The 27622-nt window shown below is 41.3% G+C and overlaps 1 protein-coding gene across 1 annotated transcript; it reads right to left on the minus strand.

Moving 5' to 3' along the window:
• Nucleotides 1-7800: 7800 nt before the first annotated feature.
• Nucleotides 7801-19861, minus strand: bcas2 (BCAS2 pre-mRNA processing factor). The gene is made up of 7 exons (XM_084069270.1): nt 19662-19861; nt 14337-14429; nt 14149-14219; nt 11467-11628; nt 9915-9965; nt 9742-9822; nt 7801-8532 (listed from the first exon to the last, which is right to left on the minus strand). The coding sequence occupies exons 1-7, from the start codon at nt 19752-19754 to the stop codon at nt 8406-8408; spliced, it is 678 nt and encodes a 225-aa protein (XP_083925396.1). The 5' UTR covers nt 19755-19861; the 3' UTR covers nt 7801-8405.
• Between the last annotated feature and the right edge of the window lie 7761 nt (nt 19862-27622).

Below are 27622 nucleotides of genomic sequence, written 5' to 3' on the forward strand. Positions count from 1 at the left end.
CACACACACACACACACACACACACACACACACACACACACACACACACACACACACACACACACACACTCAGGGCCGTGCTTAGGGATCAGGAGGCCCTAGGCAAACCCCAGTATGAGGCCCCTGGGTCGGGACCCATATGTGGGTCGCGGACCAATTTTTAAGGGTCGTGAGTAAAATACCCCTTTATTTTTTTTCTTTCCTACATTTTTGTTTTTAATTATTTCAAAAGTTTTGACAAAAAATGTTTGACAAAAAAATTAAAATAAATGTAAAACTAAATAACTTTAAAACTAAAAATATGTTTATTTAAATAAAGAAAGTAATGCAAATAGCAGATCGAGCTAAAAAGTATATTTCCCAAATTTAGGATTTTAAACATTGTGAAGCACACAGGGAGCAATTAGTAGTCTTGCTCGGGGACACACATAAACACATTGCTGACCTTGCCTGGAATCGTACCTGCGACTACCAGGGCTTTGGCTTCCCAGGCGGGCTCCCTAACCACTCAGCTATGGCTGCCACAGTATTGTATGAAGAGAGGGAGATTAAAGCCAAAGAGATTTTCAAACTTTCACAAATGTACACCAACACAGACAGACAGATGTCTATCTGTCTGTCTGTCTGTCTGTCTGTCTGTCTGATAATTCTATTCCAATCTCACTACTTCATTACAAGTTATATTCATAGTGAATTGTTATTAAATTAAATAATATCACATATTATTTCTGTCTCACTCTTTCTATCCAATGGTGGCATTGGGTATTCAGTTATAAAGCATTGTTTTTCAGTCTGTTGTCTCAGTCACTGCTATAACTACAGTATAGCACTTTTAAAAACATTTATTATGAAGAAGAATAGCTACTTTCATTATTGACATTTAAAACAAACCATTGAAGTAGAACAATTCAATTTGAAGTGAAACACACATTACCATGTCAAAGCCAACATGTGTGGTGGTGTCTGTGGCTAATGTGTGGCTGTTCTCAGATTTCAGATACAGATCACTTGAGAGACCAAATATTTTCACATTGTAATTAGCTACATGCTAAAACCATCCACAAAGTTAACATGTACATTCATTGTTTTGTTTTGTTTAGATTGTTGTTCGTTTGGCAATGTAAACATATGTTTTATCATGCCAATAAAGCTCCTTGAATTGACACACACACACACACACACACACACACACACACACACACACACACACTCACTCACTCACTCACTCACTCACTCACTCACTCACTCACTCCTCAGAGAGAGAGAGAGAGAGAGAGTCTCAACTTACTCATGCACTGTAGATTGTGCTGATTCAAATGTAAATGCAGTGCTCGAGAGTGGTGTGACAAATGGTGCTTCTTTGTGCTAATAGTATAAATCTACTCTGGATTGAGGGAGCCTTTTGCTTTGTTAATGTAGACATAATACTGTTGTGGCTGAGAACAGCAGCGCCTTTAGCTGGAGTTGAACTCATAATCAATGGTTTATTGATCCAGCCAACAAACCCCTGCGCCATAGAAGTTTCCTAGATCACCAGAGGAAGTTGTGGTATACTATCGCGACACTACAATAATATGTTCTCTCATGCCAATAAGGCTCCTTTGAATTGAATTAGAGAGAGTTTCAAACTTTCAAAAGTAGGGGGCCCTGGTGAAGAAGTGTTGTCGTGGCATTTTTTAAAAATGGGGTCAGTCATGGGGCCCCCTCCTGACTGTTTTTTAAAGGCCTCAAATGGATTTGAAAGAAAGCTGTTTATTTGTATATATTTTAAATGATAATTTGAGGAGATCTCATGGGGCCCCCTCCTGAGAGTTTGGGGGCCCATGTTGTCTGTTTTTAAAGGCCTGGAATGGATTGGAAAGCTGTTTATTTATATATATTTTAAATAATAATTTGAGGAGATCTCATGGGGCCCCCTCATGAGATCTCCCCAAACAGAACTGCAGCAAGCAAGAATTGAACTCATGACCCATGGATCATCAGTCCAGTTAACAACCCCCTGCACCAAAGAGCCTACCTTCTTCAAAGGAGGAAGTTGTGGCAACATACAGGGACATTACCATATGTTCTCTCTTGCCAATAAGGGAAGAGAGAACATACAGTCAGGAGGGGGCCCCATGACTGACCTCATTTTTTAAAAATGCCACGACAACACTGCTTCACCAGGGCCCCCTACTTTTTAAAGTTTGACTGTTTGGGGGCCCATGTTGTCTGTTTTTTAAAGGCCTGGAATGGATTGGAAAGCTGTTTATTTCTATGTATTATTTAAAAAAAAATATATATATATATGTTTTTTTTTTTTCATGAGGCCCCCTGCCTGTGATGTGGCCCAGGCGGCTGCCGAGCCTTGCCTACAGCAAAGCACGGCCCTGCACACACTGATCGGTCTAGTTTGCAAGATTAGCCACACAGACATTAATCTCTCAAGCTCTCAAGACAGATTCTGCTAACAGCATCAGCACTACAGAAATGTAATGTTGTTGTTAGTAGGAATAAACGCTGGAGCACCCGGACGGAAGTTGGACTGAATCAGAATGGGTTGCCATTAAAACATTGTATCTTTTTTATCCGTAGCCTCCAGCCCTATAGAACACTACACTACAGCATAGAAGATGGTTGATGACCCCCAACCACAAAGTTATAAAACGTCCATAACAGCCCTGCAGATTCCAAAGGACCTTGAACCTTTTCTTCAGCAAATGTTCCATAAATAACATTTAAAATCACGTTGTAGGCGATTGTGATCAGTCTTGATAAGTCATGCTTCCTTTATCTTAGTATGACTTGTCACATATAGCCATTATCAGTCTCCAATCTCGATTATGTTTGTAAAATCTGTGGGTATCATTATATACTGTAGCTGTTTTGTCCCCTCAGTATTTATGGCCTTTGCTTCTGCTCATTATGCGGACATAAATAATACAAAAAAATATGCGTGTGTCTCTGTGAGTTTCCTTCTCTTTCATTTCTTCTTGTTATTACTGAACTTTATTAGTAGATTACATTTTTATATTTATTTGTCATTGTGTAGTGTCATAATAATCAATGAAATGTAGTTCAACTGTATTTTAAGGGTTTTGGAGAGAGGGGAGGCTCACCTATAATGACATGCCCAAAATAGGGATGCTAAGGATGAAAGTGGTTTAGGGTAACTTCCTCTCCTATTGCTGTGATCTTGCTGTTGGTGGCTAGAGAGAAAGAGAAAATTTACATGGTTAAAAGTGCTCCTCCTATGCCATCCCTCTCAGCTTCTCTACCTATCTCTTCAAAACAGTCTCAGTAACTGTGTGTCCCATGCCGCTGGGGCTTCAAACCCCTGACAGGTTAAACCCTACCAGACTGGTCACAGGTGAGAATACAGTCTATTTCTATATTTAGCGAGGTGTTTCAAAGAGAAAAATTGTCTATTATTAACACGATTGCAGCTGAGTTAGCACACATTCACGCCATAAAACAATTATGCACTACTTAAAAAATCACACCCTGTGTGAAGAGAGTGGTGCCTTTGATGAGCCCCGTATTGATGTTGTCATCAATGTTTGTTTATTGGACATACATACATACGGACACACGGACAAAGTCAGATATAGGAGTGGTTGGCACCACTCAAAAATCACACCCAGTGTGAAGTGGGCGGTGTGGTCACAGTGGTCATCACAGTGATGGAAGTGATTCACTTAAAAAAAAACATAAAAGTGTTTTTTTTTAAGTGCATAGTCCTATTTATAGGGCTATGCACATGTGTCATGTGTTTCTAGCCAATCACAGTCCTGAATAGAGTCATGGTGGCCAATCACGGTGCAGGGTTAGGGGGGTACACTGGTGGCCAATCACAGCGCAGGGTTGGGGGGGTGCAAATTCCAAACCTCACATATAGGGGCGGTTGCACCGCCCAAAAATCTGCCTTGTTTGGAAATGAATTTTCCTCTCCTTAAAGGAATAAGTTGATCACCAATACTGTCTGAAAAATAAATAGTTAATATAGGTGAAACCTAGCATATGGCTGGACCGTATGCGTAACACCTGGGATGTGGCAAACCAAACATTTACCGCTCATCCCCTTGGCCATGAGCTTCAGATAGAGCAACTTCCCCCCACCCCCACTGGGAAACCCGATCCAGGTCATGGCACCATTGTAACACCTGGGACTTGAACCCAGGTCTCCCGAGTGGCAATCCAAAAATCTGCTGCTCAGACAAAAAGTAATTAATGAATTTAGACCTATTTGATTCCTTGGGGAGAATTCAGTTTTCCTCATCAACCAGCTGATTGCTGCCCAAGTGGTCAGACTTGAGCGCAGGTGGGGTGGGGGTGGGGGGGGTTGCGGGGGCAGGGTGGACTTGCTCAGGGACACCTCGACTCATTGCTGGGGCCGGGATCGACTACCCATTAACTAGACTAGACTGAAAGAACGAGCCCGATCGATGGTCTTGAAGGCCGGATCCAAACCCAGCCGCCCGGATTCGTGCGGGGCTTCCTATTGCTTCACCAATCTATGTCCCCGCCTCCCCTCCCCTCCCCCCCTCCCCCCCCACGGCCTGTGCAAGGAGCACGCTGAAGTCACCAAATTTAGAGCGACGCCCCTCTGCACTCTGATTGGTTAGGAGATAACAAGGTCCTAAGACCATCGTTCCTGAAAAAAAAGCATGGGTTTCCGAGGCTACCCATTAACCAATGCTGCTCCACATTCCCCTGGGCAGAGTACCCGTTTTACACGTCGGTCTGTCTGTGTCCATTTTATGCCCATACATGGAGATCCCTGATGTCATCTGTATATTACCATTTGTGGTTTTATAAATACTAGAGTTCGGCAGCGCATCGCCAATCCGACCGACTTGTCTAAGTCATAGAGTCGGGGGCTTTGTACCCGTCTGTCTGCATCCCTTTGTGCCCATATACTGTGTATGGAGATCTCTGATGTCATCAGTATATGGCCATACCCTGTATATTGGCATGCCCATATATGGGCATATCGGTTGGTTCGGCAGTTGTGGACAACCGCATATCCGAAAGACTCCACAGCAGGCACTGCACTCCCTCAAGTCCTTGCCGATGCGTGCACAGAGTTTGAAGTCGGTCAGTCCCATATATGCACGTGACCATATGGGCATAGCGGTTGGATCTGTGGCTCAAGACAACCGGATCTCCATATATGCTATATATGGCCATATCGGATTTGTTTATGGTTATGTCTGAGTCATAGTGACATGCCTATATATGGGCGTATCAGGTTTGTTTATGGTTATGTCTGAGTCAGAGTGACATGCCTATATATGGGCATATTGGGTTTGTTTATGGTTATGTCTGAGTCAGAGTGACGTGGCCGTGGTCCTGCCTATATATGGGCATTGGTTTTCCATTTCCTGAAAAGCACCCATTTTGGACACCCGAAAGCAAAGATATGCATACCCATGGGCGATGTAGGAAAATGTGGGGAAAATTCAAATTTGTCAGAGTGATAGCCTGGTATATGACACATTTTATGGTTCAGGGACAGAGTATGGTTGTTAAAACTCATAGGCTTTAGTGGGCTAGGTTCATGATGTAATCAATAATTCATAAGTACTTATTATAAAGTGCCCATAGTTAGTTATTAGTTCTCCTGAAGGTACAGTCTCATTAAGATTCATTAATTATTGATGACAGCCTATTTTGCCAGTAGTGACTGATAATAGCTGCTAAGATATTGGCGGATGATTAGTTACTGTTCTGCATAAATGAGACTGTTTTGAAGAGCTAATGTTGATGTAATCAGTAATTCATTAGTTACTATAAAGGACCCATATAGTTATTAGTTTTCCATGTATGGTCTGTGACATTAAGGCAAATGGTCTGCATTTTGTGTTACATTCACCTAACACACAGATCGCAGAGGCAACCATGCAAACTCAAAGCACTACTCATCGGGAGAAGTTAGGGGTTCAGTGTCTTACTCGAGGACACTTCGACATGGAGCCAGCAGGAACCGGGGATCGAACTAAATTCTACCTCCTGAGTCACAGTTATTTAGTAAAAAAAATAGTGAGCTACCACAATCCTCGATTAGTTATTTACCTAATGGGTAGCTAACCATTACTCTTACTGTAAGTAGTTTAAGGTTCTGTAAGTTATATTTCTTGGTTAAAACAAAGAATTTTCATAAAAAAGGTTCTATATTCTGACCATTCCTTTAGTGTTTGTTCAATAACAGTGTTCAAATTCTAGCACTTCCAATTCCACTCTGTGTCCCATAGTAACGATTATTTATTAAATAATATTTGAATATGTCTGAAAATATTTAAAAAAAAAACATTTTATGAGACTGTTTTGAAGAGCTAGGTAGGGAAGCTGAGAGGGATGGCATAGGAGGAGCACTTATAACCATGTAAATTAGCATTATTATCTCCAATCCCACCTCTGTGCTTTTTGTCATCTTTCTACCATCTTTCCTCTTTCTCAAGTGCCCTCTAATGGCTTTGAACTTTTCAAAGCAATCATGAACACCAGAGACAGACAAATGCTTTCAAAAATGTCCTTAAAAACACACCTTCCTCATCTTTGCTCTTTCTAAATTACCCTTTGATGACTTTGAACTTTTCCTAGGTACAGACCGGCAGTGCACTCGCCCACCATCCAAAAGTGCCAGCGTTAATTATAACATTTAATTATTTAATACAATTTACAATTCATTTGTTATTTTTTATTTTGGGGAGCCTACCACCTATGCCTAAAAACATCTATTCTCTAAAATTGTGCAGAGTTGGCTGCATATATCAGTGTCCATGCCATGTGACTTAGGCCAAAAAAAAGAGCCCATTTTGGCCTAAGTCACACTAGGGAGTTAGGCCATTATACTAAAAGGGGAGGGAACAGCATGATCCTTTTCAATTAGGAGATGGGCGATTTTACCAGAGGTGGCCAGTGTCATGAGGAGCTGACTTAGGCAAAAATGTCATTTTCCTCAAAAAATGACTTAGGCCACTAGTTTAGCAAGGTGACGATATCTGGCAGAATAGTTTCAACAAACTTGACAATTCTATGCAAGACCACAATACACATACCATCCAGAATAGACTTTCTAAAAAATAAAAAGGATCAGAAGTTGGATCAGTAGTAGGGGGTTCCTGCCTCGTCTATGTATCACCTAAGGGGTCCTTGGCCTGAAAAACATTGAATACCCCGGCTTTATCCTGTATGGGTTCTCTCTCCTGTTTGGATGAAATTGGTACAGTATCACAACCTGAACATGTAGTTTCTGTTTACTAAAGAGCTTGATAGACGGGAAGACCCGTTACTGAACAAACACAGTAATGATTGCTATGAGAATATGCAGCGATTTAACACTTAATTGTAAAACCAAGATATCACTTACAACTTTAATATTGATGTAGTAGTATGGTGTCAATATATCACGGTTAATGTGTCCCTGCTTAGTCATCTACCGTATGAACAGTATTGTAAACTGTTATTTTGGGTAAACCGATCAGAATGAATTTGACTCTACCCACAAGCGACTCCAACATCAATAGGCATACAACTGGAGTGGAAAGGTATGTGCGTTGGTGTGATGAGCGTCACCTACAAATGAACGTAAGAAAAACTTAGACTGTGGTGGATCCCAAGGGGGAACTTAACAAGCACACACGTGTCAAGTATTTGTGCAAGAATCCATCAGCACCTTCACTTTCTTCGTAGGGTCAGAGTCTTCGGTGTTTGTAGAAATATTATGCTGATTTTATTTTTACATTATGGTATCACCAGCTGGTTTGGAAAACAGTTGCGTAAAAACTTCCAAAAAATTAAATTCACAAAGACAAAATATAACGATTTTAATATTTTATTACAATGGTATAAAAGAAAAAACAATTCCATGGTTATGTGCTTAGCTGGGATATTTTTTTACAAATAGAAAAACAAAAATCCCAAGCATTCCTCCAACTGCAATTTGAAGTTTATTCATCAATGGATAAAGTATACACATTGCATATTCTGAATCTGAACTTCAGTCTGTATGGAAGGATTTTACTCACAGAGACTGCACTATCGTGTCCTAGAATTGGCTGTTTCACAGAATATAATGTAAAAACTACAATTTGTTTTTTTTAACAGTTCTATGAAGAAAGAGCTGAGCTTTTTTCTTTTGTTTTGGGGGTTCGGTGTCCAGCAACATTGTGTAGCCTAGCCACTAGCCATCCTCTGCGTCATCAAGGTGTTGAGGGAACTTCTTCAGGGTGGTGAGGAGATCCTCAGCTTGGTTCTCAGACAACTGGGTTATTGAATCACACCCCGAGAAGCAGTCAAACTGCTGCACAATCAGTTTGTAGTCCAGTAGCGAGTATACATCATCCCCAATAATGAGAGCAAATGTGTCTTAATTGGGCTGCATATCAACACAGATGGGCATCGTAGGGTTGAGAGTTCAGGCTTCAGAAGTCTTGTCTGATGTTCTCCTTGTTCTCATCTCCCTGTTGCTGTCTGAGCTGGGCCACCTCGTTCTCCAGCTGAACAATGGCACGTTCTATCTCATAGTTTTTGCTTACCAGAGATACCCAACTGTTGAAAGACAAAAAATATTTTCATATATATAGATATAGATATACAGTATATATATATGTCACATTCCTGATTATATTCAAACCTTAACTCATCCAGTGCCACATGACGTCTAAGACGTCACGTGGCCTGACGCCCCGTGCGCCACATGACGTCTAAGACGTCATGGGGAAAAAAAAGAAAACATGTTCAGAACCCAAGATATGATGATTTGAAGATTTGCTGCTCCATTCACTCTTTGTTTAACTTCTAACTTAAAAAGCATTTTTTTTACTATGAATTTTAGCTGGGGCACTGAATGAGTCAACTGAAAAATGAGGGTCATGCTGGGTATAAAATATACCTTTGAGCCAAGTAGGCGACAGAGGATACTACATTTAGAATCTCACGAAGTACTTCCTTTCCTTGGCATCAAACAGCATTTTTTTTAAATGAGAGATAAAACCAGTTGGCTATTTGCCAGTGTTACAGAGCTCAACAGTGAGTGTGCCCTCTTTTTGAACTTCCTTGTTTCCCATTCATTCAGTGAATTTCCCATTCATTTATTCCATAGACAGTTTTTTTGTCAAGTCTGGCTCCAGGCCAAACAACTACAAGATGAATGGTGATCTGATCATAATAAACTAATTGATTCGAGTTAAAATGGTACAAGACTGTACAAATTTTAAGAGTGGAGGAACTAGTCATCCTATAAACCATTGCACATACATTTCCAACCTAATAGTTAAGCTTACTTCTCTTTAACCCAATCTTTGTAATTATTTTAGTGTTTAATTATAGCTACACTATCCTATATTTGTTCGACACCAGAGAGTGGTACCAAGCTTGAACAGGAGAATGCATTGAGGTTCAAGGGACCCAGTTTACCTCGTCCCAAATACAAATATGTAAACTGTGGTCCCGAAAGGGGCTAACAGACTTGAGGCTTTTACAGGAACAATTAAAATCATTTCACAATCTCTTAGCTTTACTCAAGTCTACCTTGGTTACAATGTTATGGCTAATAATAAAATCCTATATGCAGAATACCAATGGCATTTTTACTTAATACTTCTACAGCAGAATTAAATATATATTGTAACCCAAAGCCAAAATGTACCAGCATTTGGTTGTGTGATCTTCAAGTTATGCTCTCATGTTGGACAGGCTTCATTCATATCAATATACACAACTCAAAGAATAAATGTTAACATTCACACAAAAACCTACTTTGACTCCAGCTCTCTAAGTTTGCCCCCTCCTGCCAACTGGTCATTCTTGCGCTGCCAATTCAAATCTTGAATTTGCTTCCTGGAAAAAAGAAAATAACAAGTTTAATCGGAAAACTGCTCCCTGGTAAGATAATACTTTATGTTGGCAAATCCTGAAAAGATAGAGCTTACCTGAACTTTTGAAGTTCCTTTTGAGCCATTTCGATCATAAAAGCCAAATTGCTGTAGAGAGAAAGACAAGTTAACAGGTCAGCAACTCAGTATAAGTTGCCCAATGACAAGCACACTCCATACCATAAGCAAGCGTGGAATCTGGTCCAATGTCTAAATGCACAATAAACAACGGCAAAGGACAGCATTCCAAATAACAGTACTTTATATTGCACAACCTCACAAGCCAATACGCCATTCTTCTGTGTACCAAAAATTACATACAAGCCCTTGTATGTCAAAAATGACATGACACAGTACAGTAGTGTGGCCATTCAGCCGCTCGCTACCAATAATGACATACAAGCCTTGTAATGTAAAAAATGACAAAATGACACAGTGCAGTGGTGTGGCCATTCAGCCACTCACTTCATCCATGCTTAGCAACGTGGATTTGCACTGTAGAGGTGCTATGCTGTTGAGTTCTTCCATGAGTGTCCTAAATTTGGCATTGTATGCCCACTGCTGTGCCAGCCGGCACCGTGGGAAAAACACACTGATGCAACCAATTATAAGCTATACTTGGAGCAACAGGTGGAACCACAAGGGACAAACACACAGGTGCAACCAATTATATACAATAATCTACCTGGTGCAACAGGTTTAATCACTAGGGACATCACAGTACCATCTCTCTCACAGAGCCTGTGTCCTCCCACACCTAAGACTTACATACTGTATTTTGCCAGTTATAAACTGGGTACTAGATGAGATGTGCCAGGTTTATAACCAAGCATACCCCGTAAACAGAAGGATGGGCAAGAAGCTATGCAGTATTATAAACCCTGTACCCCTACCGAGTTTTTGTTGTCACCGACTAATCAAGTACAGACTAGAAACTATTTTTCTAACATAGGTATTATCTACACTACAGCATGTTACAGCATCTCCTAAATTATGTGAATTTTATTCATGGTCAACTTTGAAACAGATTTCTTTTTTTCCTTTTTATTAACAATCCTTACTTCCTATCCTTATATTGAACCGTACTGGAGACTTATTGATACAAATATTTTTCTTAAACTCAACTTAAAGGTTTAGATGTGCATGTAACACAGGCCGAAGTTTTGTGTGAAGACATTTTCAATTTTCACTACATTTTATGTAGTGATTAGGTCTTTCATTTGAGAACGGCTAGGTGTGCCGTCATGCTCATTTGAGCACGGCTGGAGAGCCTATTTCAAAGTAGTGTACTCTGATAAAGGGTACTTGCTGCACTAATGTACAAGGCCACTGAGCTGCACTTCTTGCAGCAGTCTTTCTCAAGGTCTGGTCAGGGGCCCACCAGGGAAGGTCCCCAGAAGGTCCCCAGACTGGCCAGCTCAGTGGCCTTGTGGTTAGTGTTTGGATACATTGGTGCCAGCTGGCCTTAATGAGAAGTTGTCATTTGACTTGATTTTTATGCGATTGGTCCTGTGATGTTTGACTCATAGTCATAATGCCTAAAATAAAAAATAATGCAAATCTTAGTGACAATATGGGACCGTCTGGGAAAAATGTCAGAGTGACTCACTCATTATAGACTTTCCATGCGTTGGTACCGTATTGCGACATGAGCTCTAGATTTTCAATACGAACTGCCTGGTGCTCCAGTTGGGCCATTGAGTTGTTCACACACTCCTGCCACGCTGTGATATCATTCTTCTGTCCAGAGGACGGTGCTGGGAGCTCATATCTGCACAGAGTTCAAAGACAGAAAAACAGGGGTATGGAAGAAAGAAATGTCAGGACAATCCATCTATAAATTCCAGGGTCTGTGTCTATGTGTGTCGATTTGTCTATCTGCATTTTTGACCAAATATGGAGATGACTGAGTGATGTCATAGTACTGACACCATAGATGACTAACATCATAGACTGGCCTCCAAGGACTCTGATACTAATGATTACTGACTGACATTACATTATAGTACTGACGTCATAGACTCCTGGTACTCCGATAATGGGTACTGCAGGTCATATTGATGATGTCAGTAATGCAGGAACATCTCTCTAATAAAGGGTATTGCACTAGTTTGTCAAAAGTTTTCCCCTTAACCTGTGTCTGTCGGTATTGTGCCTCCCTGCCTGGACCAGTGAAGTGTGGTCATTTGCATCTTTCAAATGGCTAACAGACAAAAAGACAATGTCCAGTCATTGGACCAACTACAGACATAGACATTTGATACCATGTTTATGCATGGATGAACACTTAGTCATGGTAATTCGAGCAGTTATTTGAGACTCTGTTTTAATCCCAGTAATTTGAGAAGTTACAGACATCGTTGAAAAATAGGAGTCATACGACTAAGGTGATGTAATGTAAGCCAACATGCTGAGAGACTCAGAACATACCGGTGGAGTGGCATTTATATTTTAACACTTTACAGAACAGTAACACGAGAAGGTTACCAAGCATTTCACTGCAAGTTATACAAGTATAACTATATGGGATGAATAAAACCTTATGAGGCCATAGCAGTGGTACCCATTTTTGGGTTCCACAGACAGAAATCCCATACATTTTCCCCAGAGATTTGCAAAAATATTTATATAAATGATTCTAAGCCTGGAACCCATCCAAGCCATCCAGGCTCCCGGTGAATCATGACCATAAAACATTTGATTCTGTGTCAAAAAATATTAAAATATTGAATTATGTTATATACTATATTTAATAAATATCCTTTTTTTGCGGTTTTCAAATCTTTTTTGACACAGAATCAAATGTTTTATGGTCATGATTTACCAGCCTGGATGGCTTGGTTCTAGGCTTCAAATAATTCTATCTGTGGAACCACAAAATGACCGCCACTGTTATGCCCTATAAACCTTGAACATCGAAAGAATAACTTCCAGTTTACCAGTCCTGCCACCATAACAGAACAGAGATTTGATCAAAATAAGAGGGAGTCACAGTTTTCCATTTTTGACAGACATCGTTCCCAGCTGGCCTCATCCAGGTTCTGGCTGAGGGTCCGGCTGAACTAGAATTGCTTGTTTCTCTGTTACCAAGTTTGTGTCTGGTGTGTGACAGTCTGGTGTATCATGTCTCCCATTCTCTTACTGATTGCCATCGACTGGATTATGAGAAAGACAACAGTAAACAGACTCAGGGGCATCCAGTGGATTCTGCTTTCCCAATTTGAAGATCTAGACCAGTGGTTCTTTTTGGGCTGGTGTCCTTATCCAATATCTGGATCCCTTACCACCCATATACCTACATAATTAAAATGTTGACGTTTCTGATCTGAAAATTAACGATTATGCATTATTCTGTTTTGCTTATATAATTTAGAAGACATCTCATGTAATGCCAAATAACAGATTCTATATTAAACTGGACTGTTAAGCGCCATTCACACTGAGCAGTGAGCACTATAACTATATCGTTCACCATTGTATTTTCTTTTATAGTTGGTGTGAACTCTGCCATCCACTTGACTTTTTTAAAGGCTCAGGAATGCGACAAAAACAAAAAAAATATCCATGAATTCAAGTCTCCATGGGGTGACTAATCGATACCAAAAAAAGTCATTTTGGGGATGAACTATCCCTTAAATCCTAAAATAACGAATAACCGAAAATAGGCTGATCTACAATCTTACAACACGTCGCGACGTGTTGTAAGATTGTAGATCAGCCTATTTTCGGTTGACATGCTTCCATAGAAGACATGCCGACTTTTATGGAATCCAAATGACTGAAATCAGTCGTGGTGACTGATAACTTTAATCCATGTGAATGGACCTTTAGAATTGGGTAATAACATTGACATCAAACCAAGCAGCACATTAAGGGGATATGCATTCTTACAATATTATAATATAAAAAAAGGTTAAACTTAACTGTGGTTTCCCAGTTAAGTTTCAAGAATTCAAGTATTGATGTCAATTGAGTAGGTCGCTAGGCTGTGTCTTTTTTTGGAAAATATTCACTGGTCAGTAATGTCAATACATGGGTAATAGTCAATGAACTAAATCTGCTAAACCTGCCAGCATGGTCCTTTCAGATTAATCATTTTTCATTAAGATAAATAACTACGAAAAGTTTTGCATTTTAATAAAAACATGAATAATTATTACATAGCTGCCTCCAATCAGATATAAAGTGTGGCCAGGGTGCTACACATTGAGGCACTGGTTGTAGAAGAGAAACATTGTGTAATTTGTCCTGTAAACTTCAAAACCAGACGGTTGTGGCATATGTCATTTACCTCTTCATGCTGAGAAGTTCCAGGGGTTGCCGAGCCGCTAGCCTCTCAAACTCATTCCTCATGATTTCTGTCTGAAGATGGACAGTAAAAAAGAAACATACATCAAATGACAAAGGTCCTTGCTGCAATCAGCTACTCTGGGAAAACATCAACAGGACAAGGTTTCCACGACTTGATGGCTTTGTCACCTCAAACGTAGCGAAGTCAGGTGTGGACAGGTAACTGAGGTAGTTCTTGGTGGGCCTGTATCGGCGGGTCTCCTCTTCTACCAGTGCTGCCGCCTGAGAAGAAAAACCCACCAGTGGAGAAACATGAGGATTCGGAACAAGCAATATGCTTAACTCATTCAGTGCCACTGGACGTCTAAAACGTCCGTTGATATAAGCCCTGTGTGCCACAGGACGTTTAAAACGTTAAAAAAAAAATATATATATTTTTTTTTATTTTTTTTGGAAAAACATGTTCAGAACCCAAGATATGATGATTTGAAGATTTGCTGCTCCATTCACTCTTTGTTTAACTTCTTACTGAAAAAAGCTATCTCGGCTCCTAAGCACTTTTTTTTCATGAATTTTGGCTGTGGCACTCAAGAGCCAAAATTCCATAAATAAGCTGGGCACTGAATGAGTTAAAGGGATATTTCACTTTAAAAAAACGGGGTCATTTTATCGTCTACGTGAGCCCCACAGACCGTTTTCAAGTTGCTTGATTCAGTATTTAGATGTTTGATATTCATTTTATCAGACACGCCCCCTTCCTATACAAACCCATTATAACTTCAAACTCCATTTTTAACATGTTAGATCCATCAAAAACACCCGTCCTTGGTTCTGGTGACTCAGCCTGACCTCCTAATACGCGAGGGGCCGTGTTTTTTCGATAACGTTTTTCATTTATTTTTAATATTTTTTTGGGAAAATGAAAAAAATTAAATACAATAAAAAATTAAATGAAAAAAATCTAAATACTGAATCAAGCAACTTAAAAACGGTCTGGGGGGCTCACAAAAGCCTGAGTAGACGATACAATGACCCAAGGTTTTTTTGAAAGTGAAATATCCCTTTAACACTCAGCACTGGACTTCCATGGGTCTGCAGGAATACACCCACCAAGTGTTTAGTCGATCGAATTAACAGTTCTGGAGATATACAAAGAACAGCCAGATATACAGACAGACATAGAGATGAGTGGAATTTATAGATAATATATAATTTGATAGATAATATAGATTTGTGGCATGAGAAGTCAAATTAATTCAAGCTCTGAGCATTTTATCATGATGATCCACCTGTTAGAGCCATACAACAGAGCGCACGTCTGAACTTAATACCTGGCCATAGGCATCCATGTAGTGCTAAAAAGTATAGGACTTTCTGACGCTACATTTAGGTCTAAAACTGCCTCAGTTCAGGGTGATTTGTTTATTGGGAGCAAATCACATCAGCGAGGCTCGTTTGGAACGCGCACGGACAGGCCGTGTGTGTTTGTGTGGACCGAGGCGACGGAGCCACGGCGGAGACGGGGACCCACGGCAGACGATCAGCGGGCCATCAGCGGGCGGTCAGCTGCGAGGTACCGTACTGTGAGCGATCGCCACCCGGAGCTACAGGAGCGAACCGGCCCGGGGACATCCGACAGACGACACCACACGCCAGCAGCAGCCAGCCCAGCGGAGAGCGCGACTGGACCGGACCGCACGTCGGGTGCGCACACCATCTCCTACAACACCATCTCGTACGCTGACGGACGTCAGTGTTTTGGTTAGTAGTACGATTAGCGGCGCAGCGCCGATAAAACAATGGCCATTGTAAAAATGTGTGCACACTAACATAAACAAACCCAATGCATTGGTAACACACGCCTTAAAAAAAGACTTTGCGCGTTAAGGCGTATTGTTTGGACAAGACATATGGAGCACGGAGCATTGACGGAGCATTGACTTTATTTATTTATTATGGAGAAAGGGGAGGCGCAAACTTGCGCTGATGAAGAGGTGGAACTTGAGGTTGGTGGGGATGAGGCTTTGGGGAAACGCACGGTAAAAATGACACCCAAAGCGTTGTTGGACAAAATTGATGGTTTGGAGAAGGAGTGAAAGTTTAAACTGAATAAACTTAAAAATTAAGGAAGACAACATTGCCTTGTTTAAAGAGCGAAATGCAAGTGAGGCAAACGATACATTTCGCACATTTATGGGTTTATATGGTGAAGCCAAAAAGGTTCAGGGTACTTTAATGGGTTTGCTGCCTGAGGCTGAAGCAAAGAAGCACCAAACATGGTATGATGCAAAAATGTTGAATTTTGATGGGTTTATCGAGGCAGTGAATGAAGGCAGGTTTACATGCAAGGTACAAGGTTCCCCTGATGATGAAGGTGATTTTGATGATGATGATGACGACGACAATGATGAGGTTGTTAATGAGTGTTTTGTTGCCACCAATGACGGTGAATATATTGACGAGGTTATTATTGAGGCCCATGACAGCATTTCAAATGTTCCTTACGTTGTTGTGTCCAGAGTTCATTCAAAACACCATAAATCCACCGCTTCAAGGTCAAGTAAAAAAATCATCCACCTCATCTGCACGCATAAAAGCAGAGGCGGAGGTGCATGCGGTGGAGGAACAGGCTGAGGCTCTGAGGAGGAGAAAGGAGGAGCTGGAGCTGAACGCTCAAATAGCAGCCTCTGATGCCAAAATATCAGTCTTCCGGGAGGCCAGTGTTACTGGCAGGAAATCGGATGGTATGGAGTCCTATTTCAGGAAAGGTGCTAAACCTAAAAGCGTGCCTACTTTCGGTATACAGCAGTCCCCACAACAGCTTCAGCCACCGCCAAAATATGTCACATATGAGCATCACAAAGTCATGGATGCAGCTTATAAGGATCAACAAAATAAACCACCAAAACCACCATTTCACACATCAACTTGGAAGCCTGTGGAAAGGCAAACAAGGCAAAAATTACCCCATACAGCTCTATCATCTTCTCAAAACAATACCCAACCTTCAGGAGATCTCTACAATATATTTCAAAGGCTAAATGAAATGATGGCACTCCTTGTGCAAACACAAACCTCTCAGTCCCTACCTCAAAGACAAATTCCAGATTTTGATGGTGATCCTTTGCAATTTCGAATATTCATAAAGGCTTTTGAACATTGTGTGGAGGCTAAAACCAATGACCGGGGCGACTGTTTGTATTACCTTGAGCAGTTTACTAAGGGACAGCCAAGAGAGCTGGTACGCAGTTGCCTTCATATGCCTCCTGCGAGAGGTTATGTTCTGGCCAAAGACCTACTCGAGGAGCACTTTGGAAATCCATTAAGAGTAACAGCAGCTTACATGGACAAAATCATGGCTTGGCCAAATGTCAAGGCAGAGGATGCCAAAGGTCTCCAAGCCTACGCACTGTACTTGCGGCAATGTTCGAATGCTATGGAGGAACTGCAGTATTTGGAGGAGCTAAACATGCCGACTAACATGAAAGCTCTCATACAGAAACTCCCATACAAGCTCAGGGAACAGTGGAGAGGTAAAGCATGCGACATTGTTGACAAGCAAAAGAGAAGAGCTCGCTTCACAGACATTGTGAAGTTTATTGAACTACAGGTCAAAATTACTTCCGATCCTGTCTTTGGTGACATCCAAGACACTCATCTGGTTAAAGGAGAAATTAAACCAAAAACTCAACCTCAAATAACATACTCTACCATAACGTTTTATTTATTAAAATAGTACTGGATTGTAGTTTTAATTGTACCCGTGGTTGTGCATTAAAGACATGAAGAAGGGTGCAGTGCGGTTCTGGGTCACGTCTAAACCTTCTGGCGGTGTCATGAGCCTGTCGTGCACATGCCCCCTCTCACCAGCACCCTTTTATTTCAACATGATGCAACTGAAGTGTAACTAACCAAGTTTCCACTGAGGAGCTCATTCGAAATAGTATAAGGCATGGTTGGTTGGCTATGACATATCTTGCAACACATTCAAACTAAGTATGACATATGTGGGTCATAATTAGCCTTGGATCAAGACTATCATAGATGCATTTGTATCGAGTCTGACTTTTACTTTCGTATCTCTGATATAAATCCTGCACTTATCACCAGTAAAGCCCGTGCATGTACAAAAATATGTAAAAAGGTGCTTACCCGGTTGCCCCAAATGTTAACTCGCCCTTCGGAGTCTTTGTGCAATGTATTAGTCCGTATTTTACAATAGATATACCGCGTTTTAATCCCATCTGTGCCTGAACGCCACCCCCCCTCGTTTACATTGAGTGTAATAACGTATATTGTGAAGACATTCACAGGTGTTACCAATGATACTAATGAAGGCTCCGTTTCATTCTCGGTCAAACAGAGTCAGGGTGCTGATATTGATATATGATTATGCATGTTGGCTCACTGGAAACACTCCACCAGTAGTCCAGGGGCCAACACTGATATTTTCACAAATTGGTACCACCTAAGGTGACCGTAAAGTTTTTGTATTTTTGTCTTCCTACATGTCTCTAGTTTATATTTTGGTATGATAACCCTTCCAATCTTGTAGCTTAATGGCAGTTATCACTACCTACCGGCTAATGTATCCGGTAGGAGACACAAAGTAGAATCTTTGTGTCTCCTACCCCGGGCATCAAATTATTGCGACAAAAAACAAATATATCCCTATATTCAAGGCTTCATGGGGTGTGCAATTGATAGAAAATAAATATTTTTTTGGGTGAACTCCTCCTTTAAGTTTTTCAGGGGGACTCTCTACCCATTCAGCTATGACCACCCTAGACCGAAGGAGGGTCAACTTTTACAAGCTTATGGAAAGCAGTCTTTTTTAAGCAAACACCAAAAATCAGAGAAGTTATCAATTGCACACCCCATGAAGCCTGGAATACATGGATATATTTTGTTTTTTGTCGCAATAATTTGATGCCCGGGCCGGGTAGGAGACACAAAGATTCTACTTTGTGTCTCCTACCGGATACATTAGCCGGTAGGTAGTGATAACTGCCATTAAGCTACAAGATTGGAAGGGTTATCATACCAAAATATAAACTAGAGACATGTAGGAAGACAAAAATACAAAAACTTTACGGTCACCTTAGGTGGTACCAAAATATGGCTTGGCCCCTGGACTACAGTGGGTCTAAAATGTGGGTCCAAGGACCCTCATGGTTCCTTGAGGCGTTGAGGGGTTTCCAAATGGCCCCCTTACGGATCCATTTGGTTCCATTTGTACACTTTGAGAGTTATGGGGGTCCACTGTGCTACACTAAATGGAACACAGCCTTCATTAGTACCATTGGTAACACCTGTGAAGGAAGTGAAAATATTGCTGCTGTGCATAGAGCCTATTATGACCCACACATGTCATAATTAGTGTGTATAAGTTGCACGTTATGAGTTAATGAAGTCCCAGTCCCACAGTGCCGCTCGGCATGGCACTAAGGTGCAGCTAGCTAACGTTAGCATGATGCTAGTAACCCTTTCATCCACATGAAGTGACTTCCTTACCGCTTCTCTGACGCCCGCTGCGTCGTAGCCCTGGTCAAAGTATGGCAGCGCGTCCACGAACACTTCACCCGCTACTGACGCCGTTCCGGCCATTTTTAATCAAGCAATATGTGTCTTTGTTTGGGAAATGATTAAACTTCAGCACTACTACAACAACAAGTATCCAAGTAAGATAGCCTTGTATCTAAGGAGGAAGACTCTTCTTTGTAGTTCTCAGTACTGATTCCTTCCGCTGGACATTACACGCTTTGTGTGTCCGCCACCTAGTGGCGCGGAGTGGAACAGAACAGAACCAAACCGAACATAATTTTTCGGGGTTTAATGGCAGCCAGTGGTGGGAAAAGTACTCACATTCTTAAGTAAAAGTATAAATACTGCAATGTATAAATACTCTGTTATTCGGTCACACCGCACTTGGGGTGGAATTTGCCAATGCTTTGTCTATGCAAATGCGTGGATTCGCAAGAAAGATGCGCAAGACCACGAATCCACGCGTTTGCATTGACAAACATTCCGCCCCGTAGGTAAAATAAAGAAAATAATAAAAAATATCAAAAAATTGTACTTAAGTAGCCTACAGTACTTGAGTAAATGCACTTAATTACTTTCCACGGTCCACCACTGATGGCAGGCGTGCCGTGCATCCGTTGTGCTGCATTAACGCCACCTTCTGGAGTAAATTGCCACAACTTGAACTCCAGTTGGTCATCTACAATTACGGGGTCAAGCAGAAGCAGCTGTAGTTCTGACATCCCATCATAAACCCCAGGCAGCATGTGACATAATTTGCCATTCATTGGTCTGATACCTGTCCATTGAGAATGAAACACATGAATAAGCTTGTGTCCACAACATCAATGTCAGGAAAAGAACCATAGAATGATAGTCAAAATGTATGAAAGAAATTAACAAAAAAAACAACGTATTCCAGGTTTAGGCTAGCCTATTTACAACGAAATGTCCAGTGTAACCAAAATTGGATGTAATATATAGAGATGAAATTCCTGCCAAAGTCCAACACGTTTTTTATGCAGAAAATATCCAAACAAATCAGTGTTGCCTTTAACATTAAGCTTAGATTTATAAAGGATCAAATAATGCTTTCTTTAGGCTACGTGTGTTATTTATTTTCTTTCTTTTTTTCCTTTTTGTTTGCATGACTTTTGAAAATGGTCAGGTCCTTATATAAGGCACATAAACCAAATAAAATAACCTTAGATTTTATGATTGGCAACAGATGAATAATAACCATTTTATTGTTATCTTTTTTATTTTTTTCCATGGACGTTTAGCTATTAGGCTACGTTTGAATTTGAAATGGAAAGCATTTTGATGAAGAGCTTCTTGTGTGGACAGACACGCCTCAATGATGACGCTTCTCATTAGAAACGACAGATGTTTGGACCACATCGTCAAGCGGACACTTTTTTGTTTTTGTTGTGATTTCGGTGTGTGGCCTTTCTTTGCAAATTATTATTTGTTGAAAATATAAGCCTCAGAGATTTGAACCTTGAGCTTGCCTAAAAGTCTACATGAAAACGGAATGCCTTGCATCTGGGACCTTGTCCTCCGCTTCTCTGAAAGGAACCCTCACCAAAATACACAAGAGAAAAGTCGCTCCAAAGACGCACCAGGACAGCGACGGTAAATTTGGCAGGTGCGTAGGCTATTGCACTTTAATATAGTGTAATGTAAAAAAAAATGTTTGTCTTAATCAGTGCCAGTACCCTATATGTGATTATTACTCATTTCCCAGTTCCCACTGTATCCTACCTTTGTAACAATTACATTTTTATGAGAAAAATAAATCATTTGGGCTTTATAGCCTATAAATTAGTTGTGATGGAAGGGACTCATGTCACATCATGCTTTGTCAGAGAGAGAGAGAGAGAGAGAGAGAGAGAGAGAGAGAGAGAGAGAGAGAGAGAGAGAGAGAGAGAGAGAGAGAGAGAGACGTTTACATCAGACTAGAACTAACACTACAGGCTGGCTGGTAACTGCATGGTGTAGGCCTATACCAGTGGTTTTCAAGGCACACCAAAGTGCAAGTCAAATCCTCAAGGCACAGGAAGGAAGAATAGTGGGAAAATAGTGTCAATCTTACCTTGAACCTTGAACCTTATCTGTAAACATTTATTTCTATGTACGCTACTAAAGCCAAATACAAAGTTTAACCATATATGCCCTATGTCTTCATACACATTTTCAGAAATAGCGAAAATAGCCAGTCTAAATGCTCTACAACCTCCAAGCATTGGCCAACTTAAAGACCTTTGTCCTACCTAGGTTATGATTTTATTAAAAAAAAAAATTTAAATTAAAAATGTAAACGATCATGGTGGCTTTTGATTGATTGATTGATTGAATACCTTATTAACAGTTTGCACTTAGTACAGAGGTACGATTTACTACCACGTTTATTTACTCATTCAGATCATTGTTTCTATTGATTTCATTTATCTGTTGCAGGTCACGGTGTTCTATCTTACACCTGTTTGGCAATAACCGCAGTGTTCATCGTATTTTGACAGCTTGCCTGCTGTCCTTCCTGGCCCTGCTTGGCTCTGTGTCCATCGACCTGAGCTCAAACTTTGACCTGTTGAGTACAACAGAGGACGCTTATTACGAGCTAACATCATGCAGGACGCTGGCTATCCTGCACCTCATCAATGAACTTCAAAACATGAGAGGTCTGTGGATAAAAGATGTGTGCAACGAGACAGGCGAAGGAGCCCGCGTCTCTGAGGTGATTTTGCCCATGTTCAGTCGAGTCTGTGAAGATATGAAGGGTCACAGCGACAGCCAAGGACAGCCCTGCAGCGTAGACCTGACAGGATTCTGCCAGGAGTTGAATAGAGACTTCTCAAAATTCTTAAACTCTACCAGGGAAACTGATGACGTGGGTGACAATGGAAAGTCTGTGTTTTCAGTGGCCATATCCAGACTTCTTGACACGTGGGGAACCATAGAGGAGAGAGTAGCCAAGGTCAAAGATGATCTGTGCTGGAGGGACGTGCTGGCTCTAAGACTCCTGGTGGCGTTCACTGAGCTCAACCGTCAGCTGATGGATGCCCCTCACGTCGGAATGCAAACTGACTTCCAGCACCAGTGGACCCACACACTCAGCTACCTCAGTTTCGCCCAGGTAATGTCGGAGAACCTGCATGTCTGCTGGTTGGAGAACGTGGACCCCAAGTCGAACTCAACCCACCGTCTGCCGCACACATATATCTTAGGTTCAGCTCTGTGGCAGATCTCTAAAGCAGGAGCTGACACGGTGTCCGGGTCTCCCGCTGGCATAGCAGCCCTCAGGAACGCCCAGGAGTGCCTGCTGGCCCAGGCAGTGCCAGCTCTAAGGCTGGCGTGCCGGGCCGTGTTTTCAGGCCTCAGCATGAGGGTGTGCCTGTTGGTCCTGGCTTGTCTCATCTACCCTCTGGTGATGGTGTCCTTCAAGCAGATGACAGAGTGGATTCAGAATTACGCCCGCAGCCTGAGGGACAGGACCGAGGACCTGAAACACCAGAGGCGACTAGCAGAGGACCTCTTGAACCAGATGTTGCCCAAGTCTGTGGTCAAGCAGCTCCGGCAGCATAAACACGTGGAGGCGGAGAGTTATGAAAAGGTGGGTGCAGTGGTCAAAGATTTCTTTTTCGGGAATGTGTTAATTTTACATTGTAAATATCAGTCTCAACACTGTACCACCACTACGCCACTTGACAATGTCAACTAATGATAAGAATACCGTTGAAGTTTAATGTACTTATGTTCTCTAAATGCCTAAACTGTAAACTGTTCTCAAATAGAAACTTTAATAAAATCTAAGTTTTTCAAATTGATTCCTGATGGAGGGGAAAGAAACTGGTTGGAATAACGTGTTCCTTCCACACGCTACATCCTACCAGGGAAACTCCCCCCTGTCAGGTGATAAGAAGCGACCTGCTCACTCCTCATGCACTGAAGGAAGCATGAGCTCAGTTCGGGGCTCTCTTCAGGCTGGCAGAGGGAGAGTAGTGCCCAGGATTACAAGCTTAGGCAATTGGCACTGGGTGAAAAATGGGTTACAAAATCGTGGGATAGAAAATTAGGAAAAAAAAGAAAAAAGAAAGAAAAAAGGAAACATAGAAGTGACTGTTTTTAAGCATGCCAATCCAGTAACCTTCCCCCTTGACAGCCATCCTCCCCATTGCACTTCTTGCACAACATTAAAGGACAACACTGCAGCAGTGCTTTATGATGTTACAAGAAATGGCGTCAGTGCAATCTGCACAGCCTTGACAAAATCTGCCTGCCTGCTGAATGAGAATGTGCATTTGCTGTCTTTGTTGCTATTGTTGGGATAATTGCCTATAATTACCCTATTCCATATTCATCAAGAGATAAAACATGTTGTATGGCTGAAAATTGTGCCTGGGTCACAGAGGAGATTTGAAACAGCTGGGCCAGAATGCTCCCTGCTCAGGGCTTATTACTGAAACGGACTGACTGTCTGTGGTTGAAGTGGAGTGTTTTGGAAGGAAGGGACATGCAGAGAACCACTGTGCATGTAAAAATGTTATCTGCAATACATTTTTCATTTACAGAATTACAAACAAGTGTTTATAAGCCCTATTTTATACTTTCAAAATGTTGCAATAATAGCCGATTTACAAGCTCACAACATGTCGAAATAGATGCGGTGCGTTGTCAGCTTGTAGATGGACTATTTTAGCTATTTCTGAAAATGTCTTGGTCCACAGGATCTTAGGTAGCACTCTGGTTTGTAAGGGCTTAAAAGGTCTGAGATGTAGGAAGGGTAAAAGACAGACGTTCTATACGTACAGTAATAACATCTAGAAATCACTTCCAAAACGTACAGGTAATCCGTGAAGTGAAGGGAGGCTAAAATTGGGCTGATGTGCTACTTTTCTGGTTCTGGTTAACCACTTTCAACCCGGCGTCCCTGTTCTGGGCATGTCATGTCAATTTTTGAAAATTTCATGTTGTGAGCTTGTAGATTGGCTATTTTCACTCTTTGTCGTTCGACAATATATGCACGTATAAACTGTAATGTGACACAAATGATCATCAAATGTACAGTAACCTTTGCTTACCTTCTTGTTGATGGATTTCTGTTTTCATATTTGTGGTCACCACTTTGCATTTTGTCATTTCCTTTGATACATTTACCTGTGTCATTAAAGAATGGCTACTATTTTCCAACATGATTATGTATTTTTGCTCGGTCCTTTCCAGTAGAATACTCTTTCCTCTTCACTGACGGTTCTCAACATTGTCTGGCTTTACCAGGTCACCATTTTCTTCTCTGACATTGTGGGCTTCACGTCCATCTCAGCCTCGTGCAGTCCTCTGCAGGTAGTGGAGATGCTCAACAACCTCTACATGTGCTTTGACACACGCATCGACTCCTACGATGTCTACAAGGTGCAGTAGTGTGGTCTGTCTTTGTAGAATTTATTTTATACAAATATATACTTACTGTATATACTCACCAAAATTATAGTTATTTTTGGTGAGTGACATTGTCATATAACAAAATATGAATTTGGCTTTTTTTGGGGGGCCGGGGGGGGGGGATAGTTTGCAATAAGTGGAATTGAAGTACATCTGGTCTAAAACAGGTGCAAATATTTGCAAGCTTACATTAGCAACATCATTCTCAAATTTCATCCAGCCGTTAATCAATACCAGTCACCAGCCACAAACATCTAGAACTATTTAATTTTTTGTCTGAACGAAGTAAATTGAAATACTGACCAGAAGTCTCTATCACGGAAATATAAATGAGGATTATTACTCCATACATCGGCAGGCATGTCTTTATTGACAATCGTCCACAAAGTATACATTTTTGCTTCGAGGTTGCTTGCCGCAAGTGTAGTCGGCTGACATAAAAAAGGCATACCAATCAAGATAACTACGAAATATATAATATAAACTTGTTCTTCAGAATAAGTCTATATAGTCTAGATAAGTCTCTATAAGTACAGACAGCAGCATTTGCGCGTATATCAAGTACTTGATGCAAGTTGATCAGCAAAAGAGCATTGGATAAATACATATCTATAAAATGCGTATAAAATGCTTAATGTTTACTTCTGCATTAACTTGAGGTGGAGACGATAGGCGATGCCTACATGGTGGTGAGCGGGCTTCCTGAGAGGAACGGGGACAAACATGCAGATGAGATAGCCAAGATGTCCCTGGACCTGGTAGCAGCTGTCAGACAGGTGCCCATCCCACACATGCAGAACCAGAGGCTCCAGCTCCGTGCAGGCATTCACACCGGTGAGGGGGTCTGCAGTCAACGGCACTTACAAAGCAAATATTCAAAAACCAGAATGTAATTCAGTGTTCACTTAGCGAAAATGTGTTGATTTTTAGACTTATTTGTTCAGGCATACAAAAGTGTCTTGATCTGATCTGGGGGACTTTAATGAGGCGATAGAATTAAAGTCATACTGTGTGACATTCACTTTAGAATGTCACACAGGCTGACATTCACATTCACAGTTGTCATTAGAAGTACCGCTCAAAAAGGAATGCTCCAGGGTCCTATGTCCGAGGATATTTTTATAGTACCATGGGGTAATGTTGTTGTCCTTGCTATAGGTCCATGTGTAGCGGGTATTGTGGGCTACAAGATGCCAAGATACTGTCTGTTTGGAGACACCGTCAACACTGCGTCGAGGATGGAGTCTACCAGCCTGCGTGAGTGCGCACGCACGCACGCACGCACTCACACGCACTCACACACACTCACACACAGGGGTGGCAGTGGCTCAGAAGTTAGAGCAGCCGCTTGGGAATGGTTTCTTTCATCTTACTGTGTGTTGTATGTGTGTGTGGGTGTGTGTGTGTCGGGCTGTGTATCAGCTCAGAGGATCCACACCAGTTCAGCCGCGTACCTAGCCCTGATGAAAGACAATGCCTACGAGCTGCAGTTGCGCGGAGAGATCGAGGTCAAGGTGAGATCTTACGTTTCATTTTTAGAGAAAACTTCACCAATTTTGAGCCTAAATCCCTTTGTTCTGATATGGCAAAATCTGACTGTTGACGTTGCGGAATGTACGTCCAGAACAATGCAACCAACAATATCTTAGAACAAACTCTCTCTCTCTCTTGCTTTTTGCATTAAAAATACTTTACACCCAAAATGTCGTTCACCCTTGAAATCTTTCTTACATTCCTTCATGGTGAACAAAGAAACCCACAATTACGAAAATACTTGATGAATTGAAGAAAATCTGTTTATTTCTCACAGTCTCACAGTATCACATGTCATATATCCAGTGTAGAGTCGTATATTTCCTTGAAAGTATATCTTCATAAAAAGGTGAGCACATAAGTAATTCGACGCACGACGCACTTTGTATCCGTTTCTTTAGAGACTTTACTGGTAATAAAGCAAAAAATAAAAGGTATACAGCAAGTGGTTCTTGTATTGGTAGTGGTAAAAACAATGTGTGCTCTCAGCTTCAACTTTAGCTTCTTCTGACACAACTAAAACAGCACAGCAAAAGACTAATGGTCAAACAAAAGAGCACCAATCACAAGCATTCAATCAACAGTACACTGCTGCACATAATCGTTAAGGCATTACACACAGCTGCAGTAACTTGACACAATTAAGGTGAAGGCAAAACCAGGTCATCATGACCTAAGCTCGTTATGGCTCTTACATTCCGGCCCCTATTTGCTTACGCAATACAATTTAAGCAATTATCAAATAACAAAAATACTAAGAGCCAGTTCAACTTAAATCTAAGATAAGCATGAAATAAACAATTCTAATCTAGTATTTATCAGTCTTTGTCGTCACATGTCTTCATGTGGTCCTCTTGGGTTCACGCGGCTTCTTGCAGCAAGCACAGCTTATGTATCGGTCGCTCCAGAGTGCTGGTTTTCGTTTGCAGCTTCACTCTGCGCACCGTTCCACTGGAGTCAGGTATTGTTTGGGTAAT

This window comes from Gymnoscopelus microlampas (assembly GCF_963454915.1).
Source record: "Gymnoscopelus microlampas genome assembly, chromosome: 10".
Taxonomy (NCBI): Eukaryota; Metazoa; Chordata; class Actinopteri; order Myctophiformes; family Myctophidae; genus Gymnoscopelus; species Gymnoscopelus microlampas.